The sequence below is a fragment of the Saccopteryx bilineata genome, chromosome 2 (genome assembly GCF_036850765.1).
Source record: "Saccopteryx bilineata isolate mSacBil1 chromosome 2, mSacBil1_pri_phased_curated, whole genome shotgun sequence".
Classification (NCBI taxonomy): Eukaryota; Metazoa; Chordata; class Mammalia; order Chiroptera; family Emballonuridae; genus Saccopteryx; species Saccopteryx bilineata.
Window position 1 is genome coordinate 188,216,485 of NC_089491.1, and position 20,837 is coordinate 188,237,321.

Sequence of the window (20,837 nt, forward strand, 5' to 3'; positions counted from 1 at the left end):
TTATACGAGCATCATCATAAACATGTGAGCAATGCATTCATTATGCTACGACATTACAACAGCTCAGAAGTCATTATGGACAGAAGATGGACAGAAACTTTTCAGCTCCAATATAATCATGTGGGGCCATCATCGATATAGCAATGTGTTGTTGACTGAAGTGTTGCTATCCAGCCCATGACTGTATAGCAAAGGGAAGATTACTCTTGGAGAGCCTGACATAATCAGGCAAGCCTGCTAAAAACAAGTTTCCTACTCAGCTAGTCACAGAGTAGGAAGTCAGAGTGTTGAGGCTTGAGAAGGATTAAACCACCATCACTATTTTGAAGATGAAGGGGGCCACATGGCAAGGAATGTGGTGGCCTAAGAGCCAAAAGTGGTCTCTGACTGACAGCCAGCAAGAAAACCTCAGGACAGAGATCTCAGTCCCACAGTCACAATGAACTAGTTCTACAAACCACTCAAATGTACTTGAAAGTGGATATTTTCTCTCGAACCTCTCGAATCACTGACACTGTAATTTTAACCTTGTGAAACTCTGAATAGAGACCCAATTAAGCCACACTGGGCACCTGTCCTATGGAACTGTAACCTATAAAACTAACATATGGGCATTTTTTTTTAAGAAATGAAAAAGAAAAATATTAGTGAACATATAGCAAGAGAAACTATTCAAAATGAAACAAATACACAGAAAAAATGACTCAAAGAAATAAACACAGAATCATCTTACATAGAAGCTGTGAGACAACTTCAAGTGGCCTAATATATGCATAATTGGAAGTCATTGTAGAGAAGAGGTTAGGACTAAAAATTTTTGAAAAGTTAGTGGGCTAAAATTTTCAAATTTGATGAAAAATGTATGCCCACAGATTCAAGAATCTCAACAAATCTCAAGCTCAAAAACATAAAGGATATGACACCAAGATATAGTGTAATCACAGTGTTGAAAACCAATGGTAAAGCAGCCAGAGAAGAAAAAGACAGATTGTGTACCAAGAAATAGAGATAAGAATAACAGTTGATATTTTGCAGATACAAATCAAATCAGAAGACATTAAAACAACATTTTTAATTGAGTAAATAAAAATAGGCACAGTGGGTTTCTGGACAAAGCAAACGAATCTATCAAAAATGAAGGTAAACAAAATCTGAAAGATATCATCACCAGAAAACCTCCACAAGAAATGTTAAAGGAAATTCTTTAGGCAGAAGAAAAATACTATCAGATGGAGGTCTGGATCTACATAAAAAATGAAGAGCACTAGAAATGTGAACTCAATGAGTATAACTGAAAGATTTTTTCCTGTTTTTATTGAAGTATAATTGACTCTCAGCATTACATTAGTTTCATGTGTACAACATAGTGATTTGACCTCTGTATATATGGCAAAATGATCACCACAGTAGTTACCATCTGTCATTGTACAGTTGACAGAATATTGTTCACTATATTCCCCATGCTGCGCATTTCATCGCTATGACTTATTTATCTTTTAACTGCAGTTTTATACCTCTTGATCTTCTGCATCCACTTTGCCTCCCTTTCTCTCTAACAGCCAATCTCTGTTGTCTGTATCTGTGAATCTGGGTTTGGTTTGGCTTTCTTTGTTTTGTTTTCTAAATTCCACATAAAATGAAACCATGCAGTATTTGTCTTTTTTCTGCAAAAGACTTTTTTTTCTTATTTAAATCTCTTTAATAGAAGATTGTTGACAATCAACAACAACAATATAGTGCAGGTTTATAATCTATGTACCAAAAAACTCCCACAAAAACCCCAAAAGAACCCAAATAAATGCTTGCTATCATAGCAGAAATGCCAGGAGGAGAAGGATGGAAGCGTGTATTGTAAGGTTCTTATACTATGTGAATGAAATATCACTAGCAGCTGAAATGAGACAAGTTAAAGAATAGAATATGAACCTTAAAGCAACCACTGAAATAACACAACAAGGTATAGGCAGATAATACATCAACAAAGGAGACAAATGAAACTCTAAATAACATTTGCATACGGGAGTAAAATAGGGAAAATAGAAAATGAGACATGTGGGACGAACAGAAAATAATAGCAAGATGGTAGGTTTAATCCCAATCAAATCAATAACATTAAATGTATATCAAAGGTAGAGCTTTCAAGTGAAATAAAAATGCAAGAGCCAATTATATACTGCCTGTAAGAAATGTACTTAAATATGAAGAGACAAACAGATAAAAGGGAAGTGTGGAAAGTGCTACACCATTAATAAAAAGCTGGGTGGCACTATTAATATCGAGTAAAGTAGATTTTGGGGGAAAGAATGTTACCAGGGGTAAAGAGAGTCCTTTCATAATGACAAAGTGGTAATTCAACAAACTCATAAACAATCCTAAATGCTATTGCACCTAATAGTAGAGCTTCAAAATACATGAAGCAAAGAAGAATAGAATTGAAAGAAGAAACAGACGAGTCCATAATTACACTGAGGTCTCAACAGCTTTTCTCAGTTACTGACAGAACATTAGACAGAAATCAGTAAGGACATAGAACACTTGAGCAATGCTATCAGCCAATTCGACCTAGGACATTTGTGGAATCCTCCACAAGGAACAAAAGATTTGACATTCCTTTTAAGTGCATCTGAAATATTTACCAAGACAGGCCTTGTTGTTGGTCATAAAATAAGTCTCAATAAATTTAAATGGACTGAAGTCATTCAAAGTATGTTTTCCAATCATGATGTAATTAGAAATAAAGTCAGACATATCTCTGAAGAGTCCCAAATATTTGCAAACTAAACAACACACCTTTAAAAACACACGGGTAAGAGAAGAAATAAAAAAAGAAAACTTTAAAAAAAATTTTAAACTAGATAAAGCTAAAAACCCAAGATCAAAACTTGCAGATTATGGCTGAAGCAGTATATATAGAGGGAAGTTTACTGTACTAAACACACATTTGAAAAGAAGAATCTATGAATGTTTTCTCTGAATCTATGTACCCTAATGAATCAATGTCATCCCATTAAAATTGTCTAAATAAAAAAAACAAAAACAAACCCCAAAACAAACAAACAAACAAAAAAATAGGCACAATCTGTACCAACAAAATTAGAAAAAAAAAAGAAAAGAAGAAAAACTTCAAACTAATGACATCAGCCAATTAAACCCAGGGTAAGCAGAAGAAAAGTAATAATAATGATGAGTAGAAATGAGTTGCATATTCTTCTGCAAAGACATTCAAGTCCTACCTTACACTATATACAAAAATTAATTCAAATGGATCATACATTTAAATATAAAACCTATAACTTTCACTATTTTAGAATAAAATGTAGATAATCTTGTGACTTTTTAAAGATAACACCAAAAGCATGTTTATAAAAAAAAAGATTATGAATGAGACTTATGAAAACTAAGAACATCTCCTCTTCAAAAGATAATTGCTCAAGAATGCAAAACAAGTCACAGATTGTAGGGGGAAACTGTAAATCACATAGCTGAAAAAAAAATCTAGAATATATATATATAAACTCTTAAAATTCAGTAAGACTAAAAAATCAATTAAAATGGCAGAAGATTCAAATAGATATTTTATCAGAGTATACACAGCTGTCAAATAAACATAAAAAGATGATCAACACCATAAATTCATTAGTTATTGAGGAAATGCAAATTAAAACCACAGCAATATACCACTGTCAGTGTGCTAATGACAATATCTGAAATTTAAAAGCCTGACCACAGCCAGCGCGGGCAGGACATGGAGGACCTGTCTCACGTGCACTACTGGCGGGAACAGTAACTGGAACAACCCCTTTGGTAAACAGTCTGGAAAACTGTAACATTTTAAAAACAGTGAAACACATATGACTCAGAGAAATGAAAGCAGGTGGGCATGCCAAGACATACACAAATGTGAACAGCAGGTTTTTTTCATAATAGCCAAATTCTCAGGAAAATCCCCCAAAGTGCATTTAAAGATAATGGATCTCAAAATAATCATGATGAGTAAAAGAAGCTAGATAATAGTAGATATTATGTGATTCCATTTTTTTTGTTTATAAAACTTTAGCAGATGCGAACTAAGCTGTAGTATCTGGTGGGGACTTGGGTGGGTGCAGAGGAGCAGACAGGTAGAATACGAAGGCACCAGACACTTTAGGGATGGAATTTGTCTGCTACCCTGATGGTGGTGAGGGCTTCACAGGTGTGTATCTATGTAAAAACTTAGCAAATTGATGCCTGACAGTGGATAGAGCATCAGACTGGGCCGTGGAAGACCCAGGTTCAAAAACCCAAGGTCACCAGCTTAAGCACAGACTCATCTGGTTTGAGCAAGGCTCACCAGCTTGAGCCCAAGCTCGCTGGTTTGAGAAAGGGGTCACTCACTCTGCTGTAGCCCCCCCCCCCCATATCAAGGCACATATGAGAAATCAATCAATGAGAAACTAAGGTGCCGCAACAAAGAATTGATGATTCTCATCTCTCCCCCTTCCTGCCTGTCTATCCCTCTCGGTCCCTCTCTGTCCCTCTCTCTGTCTCTGTCACAAATAAAATAAAATAAAAACTTAGCAAATTGTACACTTTAGCGCTGGCTGGTTGGCTCAGTGGATAGAGCATTGGTCCAGTATGTGGATGTCTTGGGTTTGATCCTACTCGGTTCGATCCTACTCAGGGCATACGAGAAGCGATGGTCTGCTTCTCTCCCCTTCTCTCTCCCTTTTATCTCTCTCTCTCTCTCTTCCCCTCCCACACAGCCAGTGGCTCGATTGCTTTGAGCTTTGGTCCTGGGTGCTGAGGATGGTTCATTGGTTGGAGTGTCAGCCTCAGGTACTAAAAATAGCTTGGTTGACATGAACATTGGCCCAACACAAGGGTTGCCGGGTTGATCCTGGTGGGGACATATGTGGGAGTCTGTCTCACTGTCTCCCTTCTTGCTTAAAAAAATTATACACTTTAAGTAGGCATAGTTTAATATTTGTTAATTATGCCACAATAGAGACATTTTTAAAACTATAGCACCACAAACTTTCTCCTGTTTAGTATTTCTTAGGATAAATATTTCAGTCCTTTTACTTTCAATCTTATAGTATTCTTATATTTTAGGCATGTATTTTGTAAACAATCTAAAGCCAAATGTTACAGCATCTGATGTGCACTCAATACACGCTTATTGATTATTAAATAAACATACCCAGTTTGGTCATCTAAACCTTTGATTTAGTCTAGAGTTTTGTTCATGCACATTCATTATGATATTTTTTAGTTCACTTCTTTTTTTTTTAAACATGGAAACAAGCAAATGCCTTTATTTCATTTTTTATTTTTAGATTTTATTTATTCATTTTTATTAGAGAGAGAGAGAGAAGAAAGAGATAGAGAGAACTGCGGGAGGAGCAGGAAGCATCAACTAACATACGTGCCTTGACCAGGCAAGCCCAGGGTTTCGAACCAGCGACCTCAGTGTTCCAGGTCAATGCTTTATCCACTGAGCTACCACAGATCAGGCCAGTTCATTTCTAATACTTTATTTTATTCTTTTGACTTCTCCCTTCCTTCTTTCTCTCTTTCCCTCTCTTTGCTTTTTCTTTTCTCCTCTATCTTCATGTACATTGATTAAAATTACTTTTACCTCTCATTCCAACTTTTTCCATTCTTCTTGTTTTAGAACTATACACTCTATTTTACTGGTTATCCTAGAAATTTTACCATATAAAGTACACAGTATCTTTAGTTCCCCTAGAATATAAGGATCTTCCTTCCACATGGTGGCTTATTTCCTCGTGTGTGTAATAATTTCACTTTTATTCTTCTAAGAGGACACACATCTTATAGCATTTTAAGTTGAATTTTCAGACCATGGGGGTAGCATGGAATCCAGCTTTCAAAGTTTTGGCGGGCAGGGACGGGTAAGGAGTTCCTAAGGAAGGGCAGGCTGCTTCCACTCGTCACCTTCTCAAAAGCTACAGCTGCAGCCAGCCAGGCCCTCCTTGCGGGGCGAATTTTCTTTTTCTTCCTAATTGATCCAGGAGCACTCTGCCTTTCACGAGTTCCAGGTTTGCACAGGCTCCTCCACCTGATCTCCCTGTTGGCCACCCAGCTTTGTCTCCTCACCCTCTCACGTGTAACTTTGGCTTATTTCCCACACACTTTTAATTAACCAGAACTATTAATACTTTTTCTATTCTCCAAGCTTTCTGATTAACAGCAAAACAACTGAGAACACAGGTTTGAGATTCCAAGTGTTGGGGGTTCAAACCAACACACTACTACTTATTTCTTGTGGCTTTAGGTAAATTAATGAAAATCTGTGTACCCTGACTTCCCCACATGTAAAGGGAGGTGCCGGGATGGCCCTGCCTCACATGTTATTGTGAACATTAAATACATTAATTCAGGTAAAGAGTCAGGATAGTGTCCGGCATGAACATTCTATATTGCACTCTGGTCTAAGGGGTTAATGCCTTATGATATAAATTCTCATAATAAATAATTTTCAACTTTCAAGTGACACTAGGTAGCTTATTTATGTCTGAATGTAAAGAAATTGCTTTCTCACTGACAAAATAACAAGTATTTTATATGTGTTTTCTCTGTTTTTCTTCCTTCTAAAGATAGTATTATCTCTTGAGGTTAGTTTAAAAGTCTGTTTTTCAATTATAAATTATTTCTACATGCTGTTGGAATAGCAGAACTCTTTACACAGAGAAGATTCCATCACTTACATGTAGCATGATAACATTTTGTTTTTTAAGAGAAAATGGTGCCAAAAACTGGTTCATTTCATAGAGTAAGAACACATTAGTATATGTAAGCAAGTCCCCAGGACAATCCTGCATATCATATGTGCTGGCATTGCTCTATTAATGAAACTTGAACAAACAAATTTCAAGTTCAAGTCTCCTTCCTAAATAACACAGGTCCCATTTCCCAAATACCTGGTGAGTGAAGCTTGGTGGTTGAAGTGGCCATCCTCTTCGGAGATGAAACAGCAACCTTATTAGCATCTTGATCTTTTTGTAGTTCTTTCTTTGTCCCTACATATAGTTTAAAAAGAGAAACAGAAAGAAAGCAATGTTGTTACAAGGGGAACAGTAACATAAGCTGTTCCTAAAAAGGAAGGTTTAAGGAAAGGCAAACAGAACAAAGTCATATTTGGATGATTTGTTGCTATGGTCACCACCCCTGTGCTTCAGGAATGACACACTTGTTTATAGCAAAGGGAAGTCAGTTGTAGTGGTCAGGGGAATAAGCACAGTGTTGTCTCTGATTTAATGAAAATGCCCCTGTCTCTGGAGGTCATAGCGCCCCAATGACCCTGATGAACTCTCTAGGAATTTTAAGTTGTCCTGTCCTGTGCCACCAACACAACCTTCCTGCTTCTTTCTACAGAAACTAATTTTCAGAAGACAGAGAAGGAAGCTGTCACTGAATGTAACTTCTAATGACTTCAGCGTCATCAAGGGTCAAACCACTGGAGACATAGTCTGCCTCTAAATTAATTCCCATGCAACAGGTGCACACAGGTGACCCATTAAGCCTTGTGCCCTCTTGGCTCAGCTGAGCCTTTGTGGAACCAGAGCTGACCCCAGCAGCATGAGGTAAACTGAGTGTGGGGATATCTTAGAAGTGACATCTAAGAACAGCTCCTTATATTACACCCAGGGGCACACAGAGCTGTGTTTCCTTTGTGTGCCAGGCACGGACACTCACCTTCATACCACCTTCATTAGAAAGTCGAAGAACAGCAGATGGAATATTAGAGAACTAACACAGACCTGGGTAGACCTAGACCTGCCTCCACATCATCACAGTTTCTCAAGTCATCTCAAAACCAAACCTTGGTGATGGTTTCTTAGATGCATCCTGCTTTCCCCACACCCTGCGACCTCACTCCTCTTCCAGAGGTATGGCTGCTGGGAGTCTGGCGGGTATTCTTCCCGTTCTTTTCTGGGTATTTATAAATATATCCACACATATACAAATGTAGCTTTAATTAGCTAAACGAATCACATACTGCAATATCTTTTTACTTACCCATGTTTTTAAAAGATCTATTTCTATTTTTTATCATGTATTTATAAATTTTTTAAAAATACCACATTGTATTATTAATGAGCAAAGATGTACCATACCATAATTCATTTACCCATCATTTACCCTTACTGGTGAACATTTAGACGTTGGCAAGTTTTGGCTATTAAAATGGCTAAGTGTGCTACAATAAACATTCTCCTCCTTGTTTCTCTGCACACATGCACCAGTATCTTCATAGGACAAGTGCACAGAAGGGCTTTTGCTCATTTGCAATAATGCTGGACACAGTCAACGGTCCCAGCCAAGAGTGGGTGAGAGCAATACTTTCCTCACACTCTACTCACACAGAAGTCTCAATCATTTTAATTTTGGCCAGATACAGTCTTTTTGTATTAGTCACGTGCACTTTTTATTTGACAATTGCCTAATTAAACTCTTGGTCCATTTTTCTTACTGATATGTAAGGACTCTTCATTTATTGTTGACATTAATCCTTTGCCTAAGTGACAAATTACATTTTCCAACCTTTCACCTTTTAAAACTTTTTTATAGTCTTTCATTGTACTGTATCTTATGTAGTTTTAATGTGTTCAAATATGTTAATTTTCCCTTTTTGGCTTTTTTAAAAGCACTGTTATAGGTTATCTGTACATCTGTGTGCATGCAAACACGTGTGGGGGTGTGTATAACCGGGCGCAAGGATCATTTCTGGAGTTTGGGGAGAAAGGCAGGTATTTGGATGCTACCTCATTCTCTCCTGCTTTTCTCTGGCCCACCTGGGCCACTGCCTCCCTCACGTCATTGCACCGGCCCCAGCCCTTCTCCATCCTAGACCACCTGCCTTCGGGCTTTTTCATCCTAGACCTGTCTTGATCTCCTCTGTTTTACTGCCTTTGGACACACTGTTTTAGTCTTGTTGATTTAAATCTTCTAAGGTCTGAATTCTATTTTGTATTCCCCCTCCCCCATTATTTTTCCTACTCGCAGTATGTATTGTGGCATTTAGTTAACGTACCCACAGCCTTTCACATCCAGTAAATGGAGATGTCCACTTGTGGTACTCAGGTCAGAAACACCAGGAGCTGCCTTGATGTAGTTCTTTGCTCTCATCCCTCATCCAAACTCTCAGCAAAGCTCTAGGCTCTCCTCTGAGAGTATCCCCCAGGCTGACCACACCTTACTGCACTGCCTCTGCTGCGCCCAGGCCACCACCATCAGCTGCCTCCTCTATGGCCTCCTGCCTGCTCTGCTGCTCCCACTTCTGCCCTGACAAGTCGCCCCCACCACAGCAGCCTGATAAACCAGTACTCTCCAATAGAGATTTAATATAAGCCACTGAATACAATTTAAATTTTTCTAAGAGAAAAGTAAAGTTAAATCAATTGTAATAATGCATTTTATTTGATCCAACATATTCAATATCAATTCAACATGGCATAGTTCACCTTTCAAGTGGTCAGTAAATGCTCATGGGCCAGTGGCCAGCAGAGTGGACAGCACAGTCCCAGATGGCTTGGTCCCCAGGCTGCTTCAACAAAGTGATGATTAATGTTATGTCAGCCTGATTGGGTGACACGGTACCCAGCCATTTGGTCTAATGTTATTCTGGGTGTGTCTAGATGAGATGGGCACATCTCTGGGTGTATCTAGATGAATGGGTGGACTGGTTAAGTAGACTGCTTTCCCTCATGGGATGAGCTTTGTCCATCTGTTGAAGGGCTCAGGAGAACAAAAGGCTGAGAGGAAAGGCACTTCCCTGCCTGATCGATTGAGCTGGGACACCAGTCTTCTTTTGGACTTGAACTTACACCATTAGCTGTTCTTGGTCCCTGGCTGGCTGACTGGATTTCTTAGACTCTATAATCATATATATATGACATATAACTTGTATAAATAATACATGTTTTATATATATAATAAATATATATATTACATATATATGCATATATATCCTGCATATATATCCTATTGGTTGTGATTCTCTGAAGAACCCTGACTAAGCACACATTGCCCTCTGGGCACTTTAAGTTGAGTTCCATCTGCACAGAATATGCCTCCCCGGATCTTAGGCACGGTTCCCTGATCTGTGCATTCAGGTCTCTGCACAAATGATAATCTTCAGAGAAGCCATGCTTGGCCCTCTAGGGCAGTGGTCCCCAATATTTTTTGGGCCACGGACCAGTTTAATGTCAGAAAATATTGTTACAGACCGGCCTTTAGGGTGGGATGGATAAATGCATAAAATAAAATTATGTGACTAGCATAAAAACTGTGGTATTTTAAATATAATTGTTGAACTTACGAGACAAGCGTCAAGAGTGAGTCTTAGACAGAGGGAATCTGGTCATTTTTAAAAAATAAAACATCGTTCAGACTTAAATATAAATAAAACAGAAATAATGTAAGTTATTTATTCTTTCTCTGCGGACCTGTACCAAATGGCCCATGGCCCGGTACCGGTCTGCGGCCCGGAGGTTGGGGACCACTGCTCTAGGGTGAAACAGTCCTCCTGCCACCTGCCACTCTCCCTTTCACTTGCTTCGTTCTTCTTCACAGCATTGTCATTGCTCCCAAATATGTTACATAATCATTTCTTGGTTTATTGCCTATCTTCCCCCCCCCAACACAAATTTCAACCAGTGGGCCACACCCTTCCCTGCACAATGGGCTGTTCAGTCGACACCCCTCCTGCTCCTCAACCTCCCACTGGGCTCCTTTCAAGACAGGCCCTGTCTAGGTACCCTGGGGCTCATGGAGGCTAAAACTTGGGGTCTTGCAAGCCCATCTAACATGCCACACTGCTGACAGCTCACCCACCCTTCAGAGTACCAGTCTATATCATCGGTTAATCTCATTCTTCCATTCCTCCCCTCTGCTTTGATGTCAGGTATCAACAAACAGAAAAGGCCTCCAAGTACCCTGGGAGCTGAGAAGAGAAATGTTAAAGGTCAAAAGTCTGCACTCATGCAGTACTTTAAAAGAAAACTAAATATGCATATTTATTTTGAGTTTCAATATTTTCCATACATGGAGTGCAATTTGGCAACTTCTAGCAAATATTTAAATATTCATAGACTTGACTTGGCAATTTTGCTTCTTCAAATCTCCCTTTGGAACACTTTTGTGAGTATGAAAAGATGTATGTTCAAAGATACTTCATACACTATGCACAGTAATAAAGACATGTAAACAACCAAAATGCATGCTAGTAATAAATCATGGCACATCTATGCTGCAAAGAACTATGCAGCCCTTAACAGGAATGAGGTCGCTCTATATTGTGCAGCGTGGAGAGATGCCTAAGATAAATAACAATGTGGTTGTTGAACACTATACATTTCTACCTTGTTTTTATAACACAAAGTGTTATCTGTACTATGATTGTAAATATGTGAAAAGATCTGAAACACAGGCACCAAAATTTTAATATAGTAACTTCTGAGCAGTAGAATTGAGGGGCTTTTGCCTTGTATTTTAATATGCTTCTGCATTACCTCCATTTTTTATGATGGATCACATATGACATTTATAATAAGAAATAAATAATAAAGGGAGAGAAACCAAACCAAAATGAAAATAATTTGTGTGACCCATAAAAGAATAAGGAGAGGAACCAGCCTAGTACATCCAATTCTGCAGAAATTACTAGGATGAGAAAGTTTCATGATTCCCGCACCGGCAGGAACCCTTCTGCCTGGAAGATCCCTGTGTGTTTCTGGGAATTCTTGATGGAAAGTTACAGCCACCAGTCGAGACTTTCTGTTCTTTTGGCAGTTTTCTTGTGAGTTAGACTCTACCCACACTTTCTTAAGTATAACATCAGCTTTCATTTCTAAGATCTCTGACTTGCCAATTGTCTGACAAGTACAGACAATTTGGTGTCACGATTTTTCCTACTGCCCTCTGGCCACTCAGTCTCCCCAGTCCCGGCTTCCCCTTCCCCCTACACCCAAGGAAAGCCACCCCAGGATTCTGCCTCAGTCTTCTCCCGTCCTCTCTTCTGAATGAGCATATCTACTCAACATGCTTGCACCACGGAGCTGTGTACACAGATGACTATAAGATCTGGTATCTCCAATCCAGGTGGGCCCGGGCACCTCTCCTGAGAGCCACACCTGTTCATAGCTGCCAACTAGACATTATCACTTACCTAAAGACAACCAAGTCATCATGCCTCAAATGGAACTGATTATCTTCCTCTCAAATTCACACCTCTGGCCCTGGCCGGTTGGCTCAGTGGTAGAAAGTCGGCCTGGCGTGCAGAAGTCCCGGTTCGATTCCCGGCCAGGGCACACAGGAGAGGCGCCCATCTGCTTCTCCACCCCTCCCCCTCTCCTTCCTCTCTGTCTCTCTCTTCCCCTCCTGCAGCGAGGCTCCATTGGAGCAAAGATGGCCCGGGTGCTGGGGATGGCTCCTTGGCCTCTGCCCCAGGCACTAGAGTGTCTCTGGTTGCAACAGAGTGACGCCCCGGAGGGGCAGAGCATCGCCCCCTGGTGGGCAGAGCGTCGCCCCCTGGTCGGCGTGCCCGGTGGATCCCGGTCGGGTGCATGCGGGAGTCTGACTGTCTCTCCCCATTTCCCGCTTCAGAAAAATACAAAAAAAAAAAAAAAAAAAAAAAAAATTCACACCTCTTCCTGTATTTTCTTTCCTAATCATTGTCCCCTAGTCACTAAAACCAGAAGCCAGTGAGTCCTCTTCTTTATCCTCCCATGTCAAATTAGTCACTAAGTCTTCCTGATTCTGCCTCATATGGAGCTCCTGAAACTGCCCTTCACCCAGTCTCACCTTTTACCTTGGCTCAGTCCCTAGCACTTCTTGCTGGGACAACGAGAACCACCCCCTAAGTGACCTCTGTCTTGTGTCTTATTGTCCCCATCTTTACCTAGCTCACTGCCCCCTTACCATCGACAGAATGACCTTTCTTGATCATTAACCAGATCACATGATTGTCTTTTGAAGAGCTTTTCCAAAGCTGTCTGTGATCTTCTGTGGCATGGGATAAGCCATCTCTAGGATTTGATTTCCTCTGCCACTTGCCCTTGCTGTGACATCACAGTTTTTGGTTAATGCTCTGAGTCTTTGCCTATGCTGTTCCTTTAGGCTAGACTGCTCAGTCTCTTCCTTATCTGCTTGGCCTACTTCTGATCATCCTCAGATTTAGCTCATTTCTCATCCCTAAAAGCTTCTGGATTAGTTTTCTGTTGTCGCTGGAATAAATGAGCACAAACGTAGTGGTTTAAAACAAAACAACTTTATTCTATTACAGTTTTGGGGGTCAGAAGTGTGAAACCACTCTCACTGGGATAACTTGATGTTTAAGCTGGGCGGGTTCCTCCTGGAGATTCCACATGAGAATCTGTTTCTCACCTTTCCAGCTTCTGGCGCTCCTGGGCTCATGGCACCTTCCTCTATCTTTGAAGCACATCGCTCCAGGATCTGTTTCTGTCAATACTTCTCCTTCTCTGCAAACTCTTCCTGCCTTCCTCTCATAAGCACCCTTGTAATTACACTGGTCTATCCAGATAACTCAGTGTAATTTCCCTGTCTCAAGACTCATGATTATACCTGCAAAGTCTCTTGGCCATGTGAGGTGACATTCATGGGTTCTAGTGACTACAGCATGGATATATTTGGGGGCCATTATTCAGCTTATCACACTTCCTCTAACTGAATTACTAAATGAGGAAAACCTTTTTACTCACCAAAAAGGAACTAGCTGCTTGGTCCCCTGTGTCCCTATCACTTATTTATGTAGCTTTTCCTAACTCCTCTTCAATAGAAACCTTTTCTTAGACTCCACTCAATTATCCTATTATTTCCCTCCAGTTGCAAATTATGTCTCTAGTGGGCATCTCTCCTTTGGCCTGGTCAGCTTCGTTTCATGGTACCCATTGCTGACCTTTGGGGAACCAAACATGCTCTCCTCTTGGTCCATGTGGTTGCTGAGCCACCTGGATCTGGAGGTAGGCACATGACCCCGGCCTACCCAATCAGAGCTCCGCATCACACTGGCCCTGGTTTGAGAATGAAACCAAGATTCAAGTTGGGATAATAAGAGAACCTATGTTGAGAATTTTGCTGGAATTACTGGAAGAGAATTCTTTTTGTGACAGGTGACTAAGCTGGTGGGATGTAAGTCTGAATTGTCATTGAGCATCTTTGTTCCCACTGGAGGAGAGCCTTTGTGAAGAAAAAGCCAACAGAGGGAAAAGAAGGGCCAGGAACTGGGAAAACATCTACAGTGACACTGTTTAAGTACATGTGTTCAACCATCCCTCACTCTAGCATTCTCTTCTGAAACTTCCAGTTATTTGAGCCAAAGTTCTCTGACTCTTTGCTTTCTTTTTTGCTTAAGGCAGTTTGAATTAGGTTTCTGTAACTTGCAACCAAACAAAATCTGAACTACACAATGCTAGCCAGAGAAAACAGCTCTTTAATAAATACATATCATGTTTCTCTCTCATGGGGCTGTAATGGGTCAACACTACCCCTGGGGTAGCTCAGTGTGCCTGATGCGCAGAGATTTCGAGCTACATAAAATAATGTATACATACCAAATAATGTATACATAGCCCCACTACTGTGGCTTTGGGGGTATTTAGAAGAAGGCAGCAGAAGGGGGAGAAATGCCAGCTTCACTCTGGTCTCAGAGGAGAAGCCCATTTGAAACACTGTCAATGACAATATTCACCCAATGCCACACACTTACTACAAATACAAATGGTCCTAGAATATTTCATCTTAAATAGAGCAGCAAGAAGCATCCCAAAGGCCTAACAGTTGAAAGATGCTACCTGGCAATTCACACGCAGTTCCTTAGAAAGGAAGAGAACAGGAAAATGAATAAAAAGGAGAAGAGGACTAAGAGACATGGACAAGAGTGGGGTGGTTACAGGGGGTGGGGGGAGGGGAGGAGGGAGGGGGAGGGGTACAAAGAAAACTGGATAGAGGGTGACGGAGGACGATCTCTCTTTGGGTGATGGGTATGCAACAGAACTAAATGACAAGATAACCTGGAAATGTTTTCTTTGAATATATGTACCCTGATTTATTGATGTCACTCCATTATAATAAAAATTTATTTATACAGTGATGTCCAATGGTACCAGCACCATTGGTGGAAATGAAAAAAAAAAAGGAGAAGAGGAGGGAAGGGGAGGGTAAGGGGTGAGAAATGTAAGGAAAAGTAAAGGGAAGTGAGAGGAGGGGGAGAGGGGAGGGGAAATAAAAAGAAACAAAAACATACAACCTTAGCTTCTCACATGGGCAAGGGCCTTCCACAGTGATATGGGGGAGATTGACAACTGCTGAGAGAGACCCATTTTTGTTTTATCCCTGAACTGGACATCACAAAAGTGACTAACAACTTGTCCATCATGGATGAGTAAAGCAAAAACCTCTTGTCCAGGAGCCATACGAATGACTAACGTTGCCCATCCTGGGCTCCTGGGCTGCTCTGAGGTGAGGCATGTCATCAAAGAAAAAATTTAATGACAAAATAACAATGGCTAATGTCAGAGCCTCATGGAGTGCATCAAATTAGGGGGGAAAGTTAGATTTAAGATAATGTTAGAAGAATGCCATATACGTGTTTCATCAATAGAAATAAGTACATAAAAAAAAAAGATCAAAGGGAATTTTTACAGGCACTTAAACCAACATACAATAGGCCACAAACTCCTGCAAATAAATCTAGTACAGGTAAGGAAAGATAAGAAACAAAAAAAGATAAAGAAATATACACAAGCCTCTCTCAGTTCCTGCTATTAGCATTGCAAGGAGAAACAGCCAAGATGGCAGAGTGCTGAAGAAGCCAGTTTGTACAGAGTTTGTGCAGAGAGAGGGAGATGGGGAACAGAGGGCACCACTTGTCATGGAGACAATGACTACTCAGAGATCACATGGCATGCACCAAGGGACCTAGGGGAGATGGCCTCACAATCCCCCATGCAGATTTCATGAAAATGGTCCAGACCCCCAGTCCTTACAGGACCTTTACAAATAAAAAGTTTGACATCATTTGTTCTGAAGAATTCTGGACTGATTAAGTGTAGTGTGGTTAGCCTTCAAAGGTGGCAAGATGGCAATGGAGTAGGTGGACATACCAACTTCTACCTCCCAGAACCAAAGTGAATTACAACTTAATTTTAAGAACCATCATCTGGAAAAACCAACTTTGGATTAAACTAAGAGGAGTCTTCAACCAAGGAACACTGAAGAAGCCACACTGAGACTGGTAGGAAAAGCGGAAACACAGAGAGGGCTGCCCAGCTCCCCAGAGGGAATGGCAGCCGGGAGAGACTCACGTGGTGGGAAGTGAGTTTAGCATAGAGGGGAGGGTCCTGGGGCCTGGGAATGAAACCCCAGCCTGCAGCCCCAGAGCCTAGAAGAGGCATACAGACAGTATTTAGCTATGAAACAAGCCAGGATACTGTTTGTGAGAAAGAGACAGATCTCTCAGACCCAACATTCTTCTTAAAGGGTCTGCGCAGAAAACCTCTTTCACAACCACTCACCCGGGACTCTAGGGAATGGGGAGTGATGAGAGGACTGGAGTAGCAGGAAAAGAGTGTAATCTAGGACGCACAGGGAGAAACACTTTGACGGACAGCCACCCTAACCCCTGGACTGAGTCACTCTCCAAATCAAAAGTGAATATTTCTCCTGGAACCAGCATTGCCAGGAAAGGGAAGCTGGTCACCAGCCAAAGAGAAGCTCTCCTGCTGCACTCAGAGCAGAGTCACTTAGAAGGAGGGAGCCATCAGGAAAATAGTATTAAGTGCTAAGGTCTGAGCTGCATCACCCCCACACACTGCTGACTGCTCACTGGAGAGCGGGTGGCAGCAGTCCATTGGCGGGGTGGAAGCTAGGCTGGCCAAGATGAGGCCCAGTGTGAGCTTGGTCCTGCTGCGGGGGAGGAGGCTGAGGGTGGCTGTGGGGGTTGAAGGGGCACATGAAAGCGGTCCAACCGGCAGCTGCTGGCCAGGTGAGCAAGAGCAGTTCCACCTGCAGTCCTGCCTGCAGGGGCAAGGTGAAAGCTGGGGAACCGGCGGAGACCTGTGGCTGATCATAGTTGTGCAGCCCAGCTCATGAGGCAAGACTTATGGCCCCAGTGTGGTGCATAGGCACAGCCCCACCCATGGAGGCAAGGAGAAGGCCGAGTCTGGCCAGGGCTTGTAGCCTGTGCACATGAACACAGCCCTGCCTGTGGAGGAGAGGCGGAAACCGCAGCACCTGCCACAGCAGGCTGGAACAGGCAACGCCCATATCCGAATGCCTGAGGCAGCAGCAGAGGGGGTGGTGAGCCAGCAGACAGACCACACCTAGGGAACACAGAGGGCATGCCAATTGGACTCCTGAGGCCACATCTTTCACATTTTCATATTTTTCACACTTATACACAGACAAATGGGAAGGCAGAGAAATGCAACCCAAATGAATCCAAAGAAATCCCCAGAAAAGGACATAAATGAGTCGGATATAACCAAAGTACCAGATGCAGAGTTTAAAATAATGATTGTCAGGATGCTCAAAGATCTTAGAATAACAATGAATGAACATAACAAATACCTAAATAAAGATATAGCAAGTATAAAAAAGGATATTGAAATAATAAAAAACAATCAGTCAGAAATGACAAATAAAATATCAGAAATGAAGACCACAATGAAAGGAATTAAAAGTAGAATGGATGAAGCTGAAGATCAAATCAGCAAATTAGGGGACGAGATAAACAAAGGCACAGAAACAGAGGAGAGAAAAAAGAAAAGAGACACAAAAAGTCTGAAGAAACTCTAAGAGAGCTCTGTGACAACATGAAGAGAAATAACATCTGCATCATAGGAGTTCTTGAAGAAGAAGAGAAAGAACAAGGGATAGAGACCTTGTTCAAAGAAATCATAGCTGAAAACTTCCCTAAATTAATCTGAGAAAAACTCATACAAGTTCAAGAAGCACAGAGAATTCCATTAAAGAGAAACCCAAAGAAACCTACACCAAGACACATCATAATTAAAATACAAAAGCTAAGACATAAAGAAAGAATACTAAAAGCTGTAAGAGAAATGCAGTCTATTACCTACAGAGGAGCCCCCATAAGGATGACATTTGACTTCTCAACAGAAACACTTGAGGCCAGAAGGGAATGGCAAGAAATATTCAAAGTAATGCAGAACAAGAGCCTACAACCAAGACTTCTTTACCAGCAAGACTATCATTTAAAATTGAAGAAGAGGCCTGACCTGTGGTGGCACGGTGGATAAGAGCGTCAACCTGGAAGTGCTGAGGTTGCCGGTTCAGAACCCTGGGCTTGCCTGGTCAAGGCACATATAAGAGTTGATGCTTCCTGCTCCTCCCTCCTTCTCTCTCTCTCCCCCCTCTCTATAATGAATAAATAAAAAAAAATGAAGAAGAAATAAAAAGCTTCCCAGACCAAAAAAAAAAAAAAAAAAAAAAAAAAAAAAAAAAAAAAAAAAGTTCAGGGGCTCGTTGTAAACAGAACAAAGGAGAAAAAGAATATAGCAAAAGAGGATGGTAGCTTTAAAAAATAAAATGGCAATAAACAGCTACATATCAATAATAACCTTAAATGTAAATGGATTAAATGATCCAATAAAAAGACATAGAGTAGCTGTGTGGAAAAGAAAACAGGATCCATACATATGTGAACTACAAGAGACACACCTTAAAATAAAAGATGCATATAAACTAAAAGTAAAAAGTTGGAAAAAAATATTCCATGCAAATGAAAATGAAAAAAATAGCTGGGGTAGCAATACTTATATCTGACAAAATAGACTTTAAAATAAAGGCTATAGTAAGAGATAAAGACAGTCACCACATAATGATAAAGGGATTAATCCAACAGAAAGATATAATCATTATAAATAGCTATGCACCTAATATAGGAGCACCTAAATATATAAAGCAGACTTTGATGAATAAAAAGGGCGAGATCAACAGCAATACTATAATAGTATGGGATTTTAATACCCCACTAACATCACTAGATAGATCCTCAAGAAAGAAAATTAAAGAAACAGTAGACTTAAAGGACACACTAGAACAACAGGATTTAATAGATATCTTTAGAACCTTTCACCTTAAAGCAGCAGATTATACATTCTTTTCAAGTGCTCATGGTACATTCTTTAGGATAGACCATATGTTAGGGCACAAAAGGGGTTGCAACAAATTTAAGAAGACTGAAATCATATCAAGCACCCTCTATGTTCACAATATCATGAAACTAGAAATCAACCACAACAGAAAAACTGAAAAATACTCAAACACTTGGAAGCTAAATAGCATGCTATTAAATAACAAATGGGTTAACAATGAGATCAAAGAAGAAATAAAAAATATTCCTAGAAATGAATGATAGTGAGCTTACAAAAACTCAAAATTTATCGGACTGAGCAAAAGCAGTACTCAAAGGGAAGTTCATAGCATTACAGGCACACCTTAAGAAGCTAGAAAAAGCTCAAATAAATTACTTAACCCTGCATCTAAAATAACTAGAAAAAGAACAGCAAGTAAAGCCAAGAGGTAGTAGAAGGAAGAAAAAAATAAAGATCAGAGTGGAAATAAATGACATAGAGGTTAAAATAAAATAAAATAAAATTAATGAACCCAAGAGCTGGCTTTTTTCCAAAAGGAAAACAAAATCAATGAATCTTTAACCAGACTCACCAAAAAAACCCCACAAAAAACAAAAACAGAGAGGACTCAAATAAAATTAGAAATGAGAGTGGAGAAATAAAAACTGACACAGCAAAAATACAAAGGATTGTAAGAAAATACTATAAAGAACTGTATGCCAAAAAATTAGACAACCTAGGTGAAATGGACAAATTCCATGAAACATAAAATTTGTCAAAAATCAATCTGAAAGAATCAGAAAACCTAAACAGAACAATTACAACAAATGAGATTGAAACAGTTATCAAAAAACTCCCAACAAAAAAAAGCCCTGGGCTAGATGGCTTCACAAGTGAATTCTACCAAATAGTCAAAGAAGAACTAACTCCTATTCTTCTCAAGCTATTTCAAAAAATTCAAGAGGAAGGAAGACTTCCAAGCTCCTTTCATGAGGCAAGCATAATTCTGATTCCAAAACTAGGCAAAGACAACACAAAGAAAGAAAATTATAAGCCAATATCCCTGATGAATTTAGATGCTAAAATCCTCAACAAAATATTAGCAAACTGGATCCCGCAATACATGAAAAAAATCATACATCATGATCAAATGGGATTTAGTCTGGAGAGGCAAGGCTGGTACAATATTTGCAAATCAATCGATGTGATTTATCACATAAACAAAAGGAAGGATAAGAACTACATTATAATTTTAATAGATGCAGAAAAAGCATTTGATAAAATTCAGCACCCATTCATGATCAAAACACTCAGCAAAGTGGGAATACAAGGAACATATCTCAACATGATAAAAGCTATCTATGACAAACCCACAGCCAACATCATACTCAATGGGCAAAAATTAAAAGTAATTCCCTTAAGATCAGGAACAAAGCAGGGGTGCCCCCTTTTACCATTCTTATTCAAAATAATACTGGAAGTCCTAGCTACAGCAATCAGACAAGAAGAAGAAATAAAAGGCATCCAAATTGGAAAAGAAGTAAAACTATTTGCAGATGATATGATACTGCATATAGAAAACCTATAAGTCTCAGTCAAAACACTACTGGACCTGATAAATAAATTTAGCAAGGTGGTAGGGTATAAAATACTTAGAAATCAGAGGCATTTTAGTACACCAACAATAAATTGTCAAAAAGAGAAATTAAGGAAACA

At 40.0% G+C, this 20,837-nt stretch overlaps 1 protein-coding gene across 3 annotated transcripts in view; it reads right to left on the reverse strand.

The window, feature by feature from the left end:
• Positions 1–20,837, reverse strand: part of MTUS2 (microtubule associated scaffold protein 2) — an 829,118-nt gene that overhangs the window by 193,226 nt on the left and 615,055 nt on the right. For all 3 annotated transcript variants that reach the window (XM_066258934.1, XM_066258931.1, XM_066258933.1), the window contains exon 7: positions 6,924–7,022. In XM_066258934.1, the coding sequence (XP_066115031.1) occupies positions 6,924–7,022 (99 nt within the window). The remainder of the gene's footprint in view (positions 1–6,923; positions 7,023–20,837) is intronic.